The sequence below is a fragment of the Acanthochromis polyacanthus genome, chromosome 7 (assembly GCF_021347895.1).
Source record: "Acanthochromis polyacanthus isolate Apoly-LR-REF ecotype Palm Island chromosome 7, KAUST_Apoly_ChrSc, whole genome shotgun sequence".
NCBI classification, from domain to species: domain Eukaryota; kingdom Metazoa; phylum Chordata; class Actinopteri; family Pomacentridae; genus Acanthochromis; species Acanthochromis polyacanthus.
Genome location: NC_067119.1, coordinates 14114274 through 14128759, shown reverse-complemented (window position 1 = coordinate 14128759; position 14486 = coordinate 14114274). Strand labels below are relative to the sequence as shown.

At 42.0% G+C, this 14486-nt stretch overlaps 1 protein-coding gene across 1 annotated transcript in view; it reads left to right on the top strand.

Moving 5' to 3' along the window:
* The window catches only part of sema6a (sema domain, transmembrane domain (TM), and cytoplasmic domain, (semaphorin) 6A), a 105296-nt gene extending 92942 nt beyond the window's left edge, over positions 1-12354 (top strand). The window contains 1 exon segment of the mRNA XM_051950477.1: positions 8009-12354. Within this exon segment, the coding sequence (XP_051806437.1) occupies positions 8009-9165 (1157 nt within the window). The 3' untranslated portion in view covers positions 9166-12354.
* The last annotated feature ends 2132 nt before the right edge of the window (positions 12355-14486 follow it).

Below are 14486 nucleotides of genomic sequence, written 5' to 3'. Positions count from 1 at the left end.
CCTCCCCCTCACCTCCTTCTCCCCCCTTTACAGCCACCCTTCCCCCCTCAACCCCGACCTGTAGCCACCGCCGTGTTGCTCCAATTTATGGGTTCATTACAGCAGCTATCCAGGGGAAGAAGCAGAGGGGAGAGAGGTGGAAGGAAGGGGGACGGAGAGAGACAACAGTGAGGGGAGAGAGAGATGTGGGAAATGAGGGAATAGAGAGATGCATGACAAAGATTTATTAAACAGAGCGGGACAATAATGTAGTAGTGAAGGTTGTGAAATGAGGTAAGGAGATAGCAGGTAGACAAACCAGTGGAGAGATTTGAACAAACACAGCAGCAGAAAGGAGTGTCAGAGGATAATGTAGCTAAACACAGAGAACAGCGGTGTTTCTCTCTATCCCATTCAGTCATTCGTGAGCCACAGTTTCAACCCCGAAGAGTTTATGTTCTATATTTTATGATTGCCCAACTAATCTTGGGTGAAGCAGTGGTATGTCAAAATCGAAAAATTACATCCGGTGCTACCCTGTGTCCTGGAAACCGTATTTATATACCGCTAACTTCCCCGAGCAAGTCTATTTTGAAGAAGATGTAATGCCACCCAGATTGCATTTATCATCGTAATGAGGCTGGTAATTAACTGGCAAATTGTGAAATGAATTAATCAGGAAAACATTCCATGAAAAGGTATTTGTTCTCCAACAATATCCCCTCATAGCAACAAAAGCGTCATTTAGGTTTTGTGTTAAGGGTTAGGATTCTGTTAAGGCAGCTAATAATGGTCCATGAAAAGGCAACGGTGGCTTTAAGTATGCTGAGATAGGATGTATTTACTTTATTAACCATCAACAAACATTATGCTGACTTTCATATCAATGATGGGTGACTAGATGACAGAAATGCCTCTCTGTATAATGTGATGGGATTCCACAGCACCACAGACTGCTGCCTATAAAATGATCATCATCACCTCTCTGAAATAGTTACAAAAAAACTAGTCATACCCTTTACAAAATAAGATTTTTTTATTTTTTTTGCAGGACTGCTCGATCAGACGGCATCAGTTTTAGCTTGATGTGCCTAATAGACTAGCTGAGTAGAAAGCAAAAGTAGAAAAAATGTTGTTTATACATATACTTCAGACAGCAGTTGCATTTCTTACCGCATTGTAATTGGGGAAAATAATATATAAACACAATTACCAGGAGACATGGTTATGTGATGAGATGTTTCGGTTCCCTCGTGTCGTACCACAAGGTTGTAATTCATTAAAAGCAGTATTCACAAGTGTCACTTCACTGCCACTAAGGAAGAAGAAAAAGAAGAAGATGACGCTGCGTTTTCATCTTGATAATTACAAACCTGATCTGCGGATGTGAAGAGAAGATCCACGATATATATATATATTTTTACATTTCCACAACAGTTTGATGAAATTTCTCCTTCGTTACACAAGAGCTACTGTAATTTATTTAAAGATATGATTTCCTTCTGTGTCAGGATTTCGCAGTAATGCCAACTGTCAATTGACAGCTGCTCTGCAAGGGTTATTTTCTGCTACAGGCAGCTCTCTGACACCTCTGTGCCAAGGTGAAGCTGCTATGATAGAGGCAAAGTATGACCCGGCTCAGACAGGGATGCAGCACGACTTTTTTTTTTTTTCATGCCAGAAAAAGTCTTGATAGCCTGAGAATTTCGCTTCATCTCACTTTCTGGGAAGCAGTTGAAGGAACTTTTCACCATCATTATTGGGGATGCCATGTCAATCATAAGTGTTACCTGTAGTTATGGAAGAAACTATCAAATCTGCCCAGTAACAGCAGAGAAAATAACATGTTATGTTGTTTATTCAGGTTTAAACAGTGTCTTGCAGTGTGTTGTCATGAACTGAATGCTCCATTGTCTTGATTCTGTCCAGCCACATGCCTCCAAAAGATCTTAAACTGTGGTTTGCATCTATAATTTTGACTGTACTGTTAAAAAAAGACACACGAAAATCGAAAATGTCCACTTGTTTGGCTCAGAAGGTGACTTTAAACACTGAGTTTTATGCACATTAGTTCTGCAAATGTAACGGAACAGTGTAGTCACCATTTTTGTGAATGGTGGCTCCACTGTGTGCATAACTATTACACACAATCTTTCAGCTACATTTCTTCCACCACCAGTGAGCAAAGTAAGATAAAGAAGGATTTCTTGGTTGCCTGATTATTATGGGGATGACTCTTGTTTCAAATTACCCTACTTTGGAGGTGAGCCGACAAGATTCGAGTTAATAGAGGCTTAAGCTTAGTTTACCATGAACTCTGCTCACTGTCAGACAATGCCTTTGGATGGTGCAGTTTTGAACGAGCACATAGGGAAATTTAATGTTGGCTCCATATGTCCTTGCAGTTGAGTGATAGGATTTAGGTTAATCCTATAAAAAGAGGATGATAGGATTTCAGTTAAAAGTTGCAGAAGTGACCCCTTTAAGACAGGACGAATGCAGTCAAGCAGAGAAAGAAACTATTTTGTTAAATTAAATGATCCTACAAGCAATATTCCTGTCATTCTAACACCTTCACGATTATATTAAGCAGAGGAGTCTGTTTGAGTGTTTCTTACCAGCCAGAGATTGTGATAGGCCTTTGTGAAGCAGTTGAATTATTCGCAGCTCATTGTGAATCATAATAGAAACAGTGGACTGGACGTTTTCCCAGCATACGCACTTCCCCGACTGACGTCAAGCCATAAGCCATCATTTCCTCCACTGATTAGCTTATTGTTCTCTCAAATCGCCTTTGTTTTCGCCACACATTTGTAGCTTACTTTTCCATTTTTATGTTTTGGATACGCCGCTCAGTCAGACCCCTCACCATCGCCGGTTCATACAAAGGCTTCGTTTTGTCTTTTCGGCCATGTGAGACTGAATCTCATATCACGGCAGCTCATCCTTTTGTGCGTTTGAAGCTTGTCTAACCCACATTCAGCTGTCATTGTTCCACTTTGAACTGAATTTAAACTGTCACGTTCGCGATGTCCATGAGTGAGCGACTCATCAAGTCGCGACAAGCTGAGTCTTTGTTCTCGGGTGGTACTATGTGTTGTGTACTCCAACATTTCTCAACCATTACTGATGCCTGCATCTCTAAGTGGATGAACTACAATGCATGTCAGTTCACACATAGCACTTTAGTCATTCAGAGAAGCTTGCCACACATTTTCAGCAAATCATAGCATAACAAAATCCACTCGACCGGGGCCACCATCTGTATAACAGTGACTCATCAAGACGGAATACTAATTAACAGGAGTTCAAGATTTTATAGACAAAAAGCCACATGGGATTTCAAACTACCAGTTTTTCACCACGGAAAAAGCCATGTTTTTATAAAATGTCATCGGTTCTTTTCAAGTAAAACTCTGCTGTCGGGGAGCTTTTGTCTTCACTGTGTCAACATATGACTGGAATTCAGAGAGAATTGAATTAATTGCATTAGCTGTCTTATTCATGCTGGGCCGCGTACTTTAACAAATCCATCACCCAGTTACACAAACAGTAGCAAGTGTCAGTTCAAGGCATCCAACAGCTGATGAGAAATGTTCCCAAGGATGTTTAATTTTGGATGATTTCCTGTGACTATTAAGTACTACACTTTGTATGCAGGGAGTTGGATAGGTTAGTACATCAGTGTTAATACCTGAGATGCAGAATGATATAATTAGGGGTTTAATTATATCTTAACCTGCTCATCAGTATGCAGTGCAGCGAGTCAGGATTGTCTGATGAATGCTTTAATATTGAATAACACCATTAATGCAAGTGCCTCTTGAATGCAAACATACACAGGACTTAATGGGATAATATCCTAACCGGGGATTAAATAGAATTTAATGAATTGTTGTCACCATCTAAACAGCAATGTCCTTTTTGAAAGATGACAACAAGTTAACAAAAAAATGAGTTTCTGAAGCTTTCGCTGCAGCAACGTAAGACGCTGAACATCTTTTCTTCTGCTCCATTCTTTGGCTGTCAAAAGTCCTCTTCAGTCTTTCAACAAGTGACACATCAGTGAGTGCAGTTGAGTCTGATTAAGATTTTTATCATTTTGCAGACAATGTCTTTGTGTAACGGCCTGTAGTCGGAGGTTAGGGCCCTCTCCGTAACCCCTGTGATGTTTAACTGCCTTTGAAGTTCCCCCAACACCAGCACAAAGACGAGCTCTGTGGGCTTAAGTCAGCTGCTGCCTCTGAAGAGATTAAAAGAGCGTCTACGTGTGTCAGACAGATAGAGAGCATTCACAAGTTCCAGTCACAGCAGATTACAATGTTTCTGATTTACAAGTAAGTGTTGCCGATCCAGCCTGTTTTGACAGCAAGAAATATCTGAGTATCTGAGATATGTGTTTAATATCTGAATGTTGAGGCCCGAGGCGGTGTGAAATTCAAATCAATTCAGCCGCCGAGAGAAGTGTCGAACTGCAGGATGCCTCCTCGCATAGCGTTCTGGGGGCGAGGCTGGAGTCGAAACCAGAAGATTACAAGTCACTGTATAGTCAGAACCTCGACAAGATGAGAACTAAAGCAGAAAATCTGTGGGTTTTAGCAGCACTTTGATACTTTTCAAGGTCACGTTGCGCAAGTTTTGAAAAGTTTTCTGAAGATCACAAATGGCATCGAGAAATGAGCGGCGCAGCCACCTTCGTTCAAAACCCCCAAGTCCTGTGATTCGCCTGAGACTGCTCCCTCGTCCTCTGTGGCAACCTTCATTCTCTTTGATGTCAGGATGAGAAACAATTCCTCGCATGAAAGATGGAAGTCTTCAAAGTTTGCTCGTTCTTTCTTTTGTGTTTTACCCAAGGCCTTGGGCTATCAGTATCTTCTGGAGGTGCATGTGGGAGAGGAGGAGTGAGCGATGGTTGGAAGAGGAGGAAAAGGAATGAAAGCATTTTATTTTTTAAATCAGGAAGAGCCATACGGTGCAGGTTAACTAAGACTTTAACCTTGGCTCCCTCACCAAGAATAGAAGACAAAGATCCAGCTCTACAGTTCACAGGAATGGACAGCCGCTTGGCTTTGCTGCCCTCCGGCTTTGTTATTCAATGTGAGACCCGAATGCCCGGTCGAAGAAAGTTAACCTTTAGTAGCTATAAATTCACTGTCATGAAAATTCATAACAGTTTTGACTGGCTCTCTCGGCATGTAAGCTCCATAGACAGAGATGAATGAATGTATTTATATTTAACAAGGATTATGGAAAAAGAAAAAATTTCCAAAGTATTTGTTTATGCTTGCACTTTCATTCTCTTTGCACAAATGGCCTTTGGAGATTTCCAGGCCTTCTCACCTCAACTGAGGCTGAAGTCCTCTTCCATCCCGTCTTTGTTCGCAGGACGGCACCCGTCACCACTGTCGTTTCTGCCAAAGGATGATAACTCCCAAAGACCACAAGGTTGTAATTACAGCCTTCCCAGTTTCCACTGAATAGAACACTTACCATATGGAAGCTGAGCGGTGTGAAAGACAACACTCTGAAACGAGAAGAACGTCAGAAAAGTGATTCATTGCTTCAGTAAAGGAGAGAAGTGGCAAAAAATAGAAAAAACAAAAGGACACAGGAAAGTCACCAAAGTGAAAGATGGCAGTGAGTGTCTCTCTCAGTTGTTACTGTGTGAGATGAGAAGCAGATGTTTCGTCAGACGGTTCGGCCTTTTGGTCACACGAGTCCACAGCATAACACTTGTCAAGCCTTAATGCTTGGCTGCAGATAACACTCATCACTTCACACACTATCCACACGGCCGAGTTCGTCCTTGATAAGAAACCATTTTGGGCCCGAAAAGAAGTTTTTAGAGCTTTTGTTTAACAGGAAATGAGGCATGGCTCAGCTGCATGTTGTCAGGATTCTATTAAAGACAAAAGTGAAGTTTTGTTTTTACAATAAATGAGGAATGATCAGAGCAAATGTAACTACTCTTTCTTTTTTTTTTTTAAAATCCTGGTTGAGCTTTAAAGTCCACACAGAGACTGAGTCATTGCGGAGTGCTTTATTCCAGCTAGAAAAATGGGTTTTAAGTCATGTTGTTGGACTAATGAAGTATGACTGCAGCGAGTGAGGATTATGGATGTTAGTTTGAGAGAGTCTGGATTTCAGTTCCATGAGAACAGATTACCATGCTGTCTCTGTGTCTGTGTTATGTCTTAGTGAGGAGACGCAGAAAGAAGATATTCTCCGAGTGCTTTCTCAGCGACACAGCCGAGCTGAAAAGCCAAACATGATTACGCAGCCCCTTCAGGATTTTAGAGAATTATTGCAACTAATGCGTTGTTTTGTGGCATCTTCTTTTGAAAAATTACAGAGCAAATTGAAACACAGATGCCATGCGAGAAAGAAGAGGAGCGTGATTTGTGAGAGTGAAAAGGCAAATATGTATCGATCGACTTGTTGACAGCTGTTTTGATCGCTGCGTCGTGCTAGAAATTCATGGTAGCAACGCAAGCTCTGATAATTTAGATGTGAGGATGATATAGTGTGCATTTTGAGGAAGGAACTTAAAGTATGTTAGAGCCAGAAGAGATGCAACTCAGTATAAGCAGAACTTTAGAAATGAAACAAAAAAAAGCACAGTCATAGCCATTTTCAGCCATTCCTACCACCTCAAGCAGATTTCTAGTAAATGAAAATGATCTTTTTGAATGCCGTTCAAATCCTGTCACCCACCTAGTGCTTATTTTAGAGCAGAGATTCAGAGTAAACATGCCTCCTCTGTATGGGAAACACTCTCTGGCATAATGAATTATGAGAATTCCATTCATACATACAGATATAAGCTTAATTTACTTACATTTATCATCCAGATACCATCTTTTTTTGGCATTTAACAGCTTTGCAGGGTTTTTTTTGGACGTCACTGGGAAGCAAACGGCGTACACGTGGTATTTCATAAAGCTTGTACATTGTGCGGGGAGTAATGCATAACGTGCTAGAAAGACGATGAGCACAGTGGACACGTGTAACTGAGTCACGCTATCAAGACGAGTGGTTGCGCTGCGGGAGCTTTTTAAGTGATGGAGCCCACCTGCCTAATCCTCTGTCTGTGGTAACTGATCTGTGTTGGCCACAGGTCATGTGTGAACGCATTATAAATCTCTCTGCTGTGGACCGGTGTGCTTAACCCAGTCCACCCAGCGAACAACGCGCTGCATTAGATGTCTACATTCATCAACAGGCTGCGGGTTATCGTGTGTTTGTGTGTGTGTGTGTGTGTGTGTGGGAGGTGCAAGTGTCCACAGCTCATGCATCCGTGTGAGCAGATTATTGTTGACCCTGTTTTTACTACACACAACCTGCTGCTCCCACTCTCGCCGCGCTGAAATACTTCATAGCTGCCTTTATTGAATTATCTTTTATTTTGCCGTATCGCAGCGCGTCTTTGAAAGTGGCGCTTTCATAAGACACTGATGACACAGCTCATTGGATTTAGCGCCTAATCAGGGGCTTTTTAATGTATTCTCTGTGATTCATGAGATTGGATCCAAGCTTTATGAAAAGTCTCCCATTTGCATCTATGAGAAGAAAGGGTTCGGGTATTTCAGGCTCCTTTATCTGCGCTCATATCTTTTTTCATTTCAGCAGAAGGTTTTATCTGGGATTTAAAATGTGAATCATAATCACCCCTCCAAAACGCATATTCAGTCTAAGATTGGATTTTCGGGAAATATTGAATGTTGCTACTTCAAGCTACCATTTGTGCCTGTTTTGAATAGATGTTCCTTGTGATGGGATAAATCCTTGCTCATTTGCATGTTTTTCATGGAATTATTTAAACCTCTAATCTTTTTACCCAGAAAATATCTTTTAATTATTGTAATTGAGTATTGTTTTCTGTTTTTTTGGGGGGTAGTCTAATAATAAACATCTTTCCCAACAGCTCTTTATTCTTAGAAGCGAGTCCCTACAAAACAGCCTCTAGCAGCAGTGGAAGCTCTCTTTCTTTTATTCTGCTGGTCTGAATTTCATCTCTGCCCTTCTGCAGGTGTGATCCGTGAGAGCTACCAGAAGGGTCGGGACCAGCTCGTTCCTGTGACCCTGTTGGCCATCGCCGTCATCCTCGCGTTTGCGATGGGTGCCATCTTCTCTGGCATCATCGTCTACTGTGTCTGTGATCACCGGCGGCGAGACATCGACCTGACAGGCCGCAAGGAAAAGGACGGCCACCACCTACACTCCCGACGGGGATCCATGAACAGTGTGACCAAGCTCACCGGCCTGTTTGAGACGCAGGCCAAAGACGGTCGCCCCGAGGCCATCCTCACCCCTTTGATGCACAACGGGAGACTGACACCAAATGGGAAGATGCTGATAAAAGCAGACCAGCATCACCTGGACCTTGCTGCTCTGCCAACGCCTGAATCCACTCCCATGCAGCCTCGTCGTAAGCCCAGCCGGGGCAGCCGTGAGTGGGAGAGAAACCAGAACCTCATCAACGCTTGCACCAAGGACATGCCACCTATGGGCTCCCCTGTCATCTCTACAGACCTGCCCCTGAGGGCCTCACCGGGGCACATCCCAAGCGTGGTAGTCCTACCTCTGCCGCAGCATCAGCACCAGCTCCAGCCTCACCTGCAGCAGCACCAGCAGTCCTACCAGCATGAGTACGTGGAGCAGCCACATCACAGCGACCTGGGCCACGGTGTCATGGACGACCAGGGGGCCACCCTGGAGTACAAGACAGTGAAGAGCCCATGTCACAACCTCAACATGGTGGATCCAGATGGGGTGCTGCCACCCCGCGTGCCCCAGCGAGAGGCCTCACTTACAATCCCTCCTGCTGTCCCACAGATGGGCAAACGCCTGGAGGTCCACTCGTCGGTCTACGGGCTCCGGAAAGGATCGGCGTCTGCTGCTTCTGGATCATCCGTCCTAAAGAAGCACAACACCAACTCATCTAACTCCTCCCATTTGGCGAGACATCACAGCTTCAACCGTGTGGAGACTCCACCGCCTGCACCTCAGCGGGTGGACTCCATACAAATGACAGCACAGGGCATATCTCTGTCCCGGCAGCCTGGAATGAGTTCCTACGGTTCACTGCCTCGAACGGGCATCAAGCATCTCAGGCCTGATGTCCCACCTAAACCCTCCGTAGTCTCACTCTCGACAAAAGTCAAGTCCAGTGACTCCGGCACATAGTCAGTTTACTTGCCTGTCAGTCCAATGTGAAAAGACAGTAGTGAAAGGTGTTTTCTGAAAGAGAGAAAAAAAAACAGGGATTACTGTACAACTTGCATCTCCTTTTAGTGTTTTTGTTTGTTTTTGGTGTACATTACAGTGGAAAATGCAACACAGTTTTTTTTAAGAAAACACTTTCTTTTTATATAAATATGTAAATATACAATGGTTGTCGTCATTTGTTGCCGTCATTGAGCTCTTGCTCTGGCCGGCTCCCGGTTCCGGTGTAAACACACACGTAGGAACGTGTGCTACTGAAAAAGAAGATGATGCTCGTCCTGATTACTTCATCCATCGACACCCTGTAGCATTCAAGACAGTGGCTCTCTTGTTTGTGGTGTCTTTGGTCACGGGGACTCAAAACTTTATCATGCTGGCAAAAGCACATAAGAAAACAGCGCGGAGGGTTGGAGAATAATCGTTGTACAGTACCTTGAGGACTGGAGAATCTGAGCGAACAAGCACTCAGAGAGATTGGACTGAAAGGACAGACAGCTGCCTGGGGTTTGTCGTAAACTGTGAAAAGCCTCTCAGTGTTACAGCAATCAAGTCCTGTCTGGGTTTGACTCAGAAGCCTGGGTCAGAAGAATCTTCTACTGTACTGGTTACTGATTAACACATGACTGTTAATACTAATAGCTTGTTGTATTTATTTTTATTAAGTGCTTTTGGAAAAAAAATGGACTGACTTTCTAGACTTGGGGAGAGAGAGAGGACAAAGAAGAGATCTTTTAATATTAATTAATCACGTGTGAGAAAAAAAATATTTAAAGTCATTAAACTGGAGCCAGTAGAACTTTCTTGATGACTAAAGGTCCACTCGGTCTTACTGTGTGCTCAGTGGGACCTGCAGCTTGAGATATGCGTGACGAGGAGGAGATATTTATTTAAACTGTGCCAGACCAGGACTTTTACCTTTACGGACCAGAATTTCCATTGTTTTAGACCAATCATTAAAAAAAGAGACTTCCTGAATCTCACCCTTTCACTCCTCCAATGAGCATCTCCCCTTCAACCCCAATCAGCACTGTGGTTTTGTGTGAGTCAGAAACATTCGTCTTGATTGGTTGCTGGCTTACCGGTGCCATCAAAGCTCACTGTTGCATGTTGCAAATCCAAGAGAAGCAGCTGCGGCAACAGTGCAGGAAATCTGCATACACACATTGAAAAAGAAGCTGCAAGTGAGGCTGCAAGCAAACGGAGCGATGCGCCTCCAACCTCGGAACGTATCGTCTTTTTCTCGCAGCGTCGCGCAGATGAGCAGGCGAAAAAAGAAAAGCGTTTCAAAACATCTGTATTGCCTGCTTCTTTTTTCCACATGTAAATTTGTGCCTTACACCCTGAAGTAGTAACAATGTTTTCTTTTAATAGCTGTTAACTTTGTCTCCTTGTTGTATTTTTTATTTTTTCTTACGTCATGATATTTCCCTGGTTTGATAAAAATGCAATTAAAGAATGTAGGTGTTATTGTTGTAATTCTGGTCCCTAGACATAACACACTTACAGTCCGGGGAGGAAAGAGAGGAAGGGAGCAGTTCCTTTTCTTCTTTTTCTCTCTGGCGCACACACACATATATACACACGCAGACACACACACACTCATCTTTGTGGTTCATTTCTGATTGTGCCATTAATGCGCTTAAAGCAACCCTTTATGTTGTGCTGGCAGTGTCGATGAAGACGTTGTGAGTGTTTTTTGATTTTCTATTTTCTACGATTTAAAAGTCCTGGTATTTGTTTTTACTTGTTTTTTTTGCTGTCTTGTTTGTTTGGAGTGACGGTTAATTGACTGATAAACTGAACAATTAACATTTGTTACTTGAGAAGGCCAACGTATGTGTATCTCTCTGGTGCACTGCAATAATAATACAACGACAACACTGCAGTAAACGTACAGTATATGGATACACATGAGCACCCGGTGTACTAGCACGACTCTAGGCTTCTTGAGTGCATCGTAACATTCATTTGTTAGGCAGTTAAACAGGCTGGTTCCTGTGAAGAAAGTTGTAAAACGACAATATTAAAAATGATCTAACCCCCTTTTTTATGTAAGAGAAAACAGTTTGTGGAAGCTTAGCTCTTATTTTCACTAACTCTCATTATCAAGGCCTTATGAACGGCTGAGAGTTTGACTAATCAGACCTTTTTTTTTTTTTTTTTTTTTGCTTTCACTTCCTTTTTACTTGAGGATTCTTATTGACCACCCCACCCCCTCACCTGAACACTTAAATCAGTGGAGCACTCCCTTAGTGTTGTATGTGTAGATAGGTGAAAAGTTTTCTTGATATCAAGCAATTTTTTTTCAGTTTCTCAATGGAGGAAAGCCAACTATGTCTCAATCCACAGCTAAATTAAGAAGGAACGTGGAGGATCTGTAACGCGACTACCATGTTGTACATACGGTAGATGCAGGGTTCAGTTCAGCCGGGAGGAAGGTTTCCCATCAGAAACATGGTCTGGGGTCATTTGAAGCTATTATCCCATTAATTAATTAAAGCTTTCATCTTCAAAGTGCACAAGACCCAAGATTACAACCACTGCGTTGTAAACTGGTGACTGGACACAAACTTAGGCCCCGTTTACTCCCTCCAGTGTATTGAGTGCATGAACCAGCAACTTGCCCAGACCTGGAATAATGTTGATCTGCTGGACGAAACATTTCTTCTTCTGTTGCGTTTGCTCTCGCCTGGGAGAACTGTCATTTCTGTGCAGAATGTGAACAAGAAAACCTGTCGAGGTCAGAAGGTTAAATGTCCACATCCTGCGTAGATGAGTTATTTTAGCTGCGGGTGCATTTAAGATTCAGCAACGTCATGCGTCCTGATAACTGAGGAGGGTTTGAACATTTTACAGACTGGATTAGGTTTGACTGTGAAGGCTGCTGTGGACAGTGAGGTTCTTTGGTGTGTGCCTTTTTTGTCTTTCACCCTTGTTATAATACACTGCTATTAGATGCAAATCGACTCTCTTCTCAAACTTTTGAACTTTGTAAGCTTGTAAGATATTGTGACGTCACAAAGTTTTTTGCCCTACTCTCTCCACTTCCTTAACATCTGATTCACAGCTTAATGTATGTTGTAAAGAAAAAAACTCTTTAATTTAATGCAAAATGTAATTAAAAAAAGAAAATAAAATTCTTGTCATGAAGACTGTGATATGCCCTTGACTTTTTCACTTGTTTCTCTGCCTCAGGTTGTTATCGCTACACTGGGAACATCTTTAGGTGCTGAATTTTTTCGCAACACTGTTTGGGGAAAACCAAGCCCTGGTTTTTGCAGAGGATTTGAAGGTTCTTTTGATAAAGAATCCCTTTTAGGGAAAATATTGTACTTCTGTGACCTCAAATACACTATTCTTCTTTGCTTGTAAAACTACCATCAACCCCTCGAGATCTGAGAAACATTTCTTAGAGTAAGATTCTACTTCTGATACAAAGCACGCATAAATGGATGAAAGCACTTTAAACCTAAGTGAAAAATTATTTCTTTAACTTCATACCCAATAAGCACAAAAAGACAAAGTTATGAGCAGAGGGACGAGTCCTGTTCTCTGTTTTGCTATTGATCTTGACGTTTGATGAAGATTGGAGACAGATTTCTGTTCTGCAGGTTGGTTCAGGAGACACTCTAAATCACCTCTTACACTGATGTACATCAGGAGGAGTTCCATGTAACGACTTGCAGGCATTAGCTGTTCATAAGTGCAGTGTAGGTTTAGCATAATAAACTGAATCCCAATTGTTTTCTTGTTTGTTTCTCTCATTTGTTGTTTTGGCAATTCTAATCCCTGAAAGAAAAAAATTCTCATTTGAAATGCACATTTGTAAGAGTTGGACCTGCTACATGGAGGCTGTCATGGAAGACTTTGTGACAGATCTGTCATTGTTGTCTTTTATTTCTTTCTGCTATGTTCTTCTTCAGACTGAGCAGCTGCAGTTGAGATTGTTTGGAATCATCCACTTGTTCCTTACAGTTTTTGAGTTGATGTTGGTCTTCTTCGCAGTCTGGTTTCAGCTAAACTTTTTTAGCATTGCAGACGTTAACTGTGGGGTCTTTTGAATTCGCTGTAGAGGAGCTGGTGTAGAGGTCTGATGTTAGCCATGTGTTGCACGTAGTCTCAATATCTGAGGTGATGTTTGATGCTTGATTTTTTTTTTTTTCCAAGGACTACAAAGTTGGTGAAGTAGTTCTCCTATAGATGTTTATGTTTGATTGAAGCTTCTGCAGGTAGAAGCATACAAGTTTCTTGAAGCCTCAATGGCACAAGGTCTATATTTTCCATCCATATAGGACAGTTAAATAATACCAAGAGTTCTGTTGTTTTTAAGTTTTTGCTTCTGAGGACACACATTCTACAATTCTACAATTTCATTTAGCAGACGCTTTTGTCCAAAGCGACGTATAACACAAGCAAGAATTCAGACATAAGGAAAAACCTGTAGTAAGTGCAAAAAGTGCTTCAAGTGCGATTGGTCAAAGGTGTTGCCATCAAGTTGCAGAAGAATTGCCAACCTCACCCCCCCCCCCTTTTTTTTTAACTTTGTCAGTGCTAAATAAGTGCTGGGTTTTGGACCACCTGACTTAATCTACCCCTAAGATGGAGTCAGATTAAGTTTCTGTTCTCAACATCCTTCTTGGAGTTGCATTGCATCGAGAGGAAAGTTTCAAGGTAGATAAATTGATCCATCTGTTCGAGAGGGCTCTTTTACATGGTGATGTTAAAGTCTGGAACAGTTGTCCTTGGTTGTTCGAGCACATTGGTTTTCTGAATGGAGATGGTAAGACCAATACAATTATATGCAAATCATGAACTCTTTCAGGATGCTCTGAAGGTAACCACAAGAGAATGGAGGCCTTTTCTTTTAGTTCCATTTAAAAGCTTTTCAACTGCTGTATTTACCTAAGTGCTGAATTTAAAGTGTGTAAGGATGATGAATTAAAAGCATTCAAATCTAAATAGCTAAAACTATGACTGGATAACTTTAATGCTTTAAGCGACAATTATCTAAATTTTGCTGACATGATAACATGCATGGGAAAAGAGTGGTTCCTGATCAAAACAGAAAGAATTATGACCTAAATCTGTATTTTCCCTGAGCTCTTTGGAATACTTTATTGTCTTTTAACTCATCATTTTGGCTTTCAGGCATCCACCTGAAGTCTCAGCAGCACTGTTTCAGCAACAGCAGAGTATAAAAGCTCTGAAAGAACACTGTACACTATCTGCACAGCACCAAACTCTTTTAATCAGGAGTCTGGGGACCATAAACCAAGCTGAAG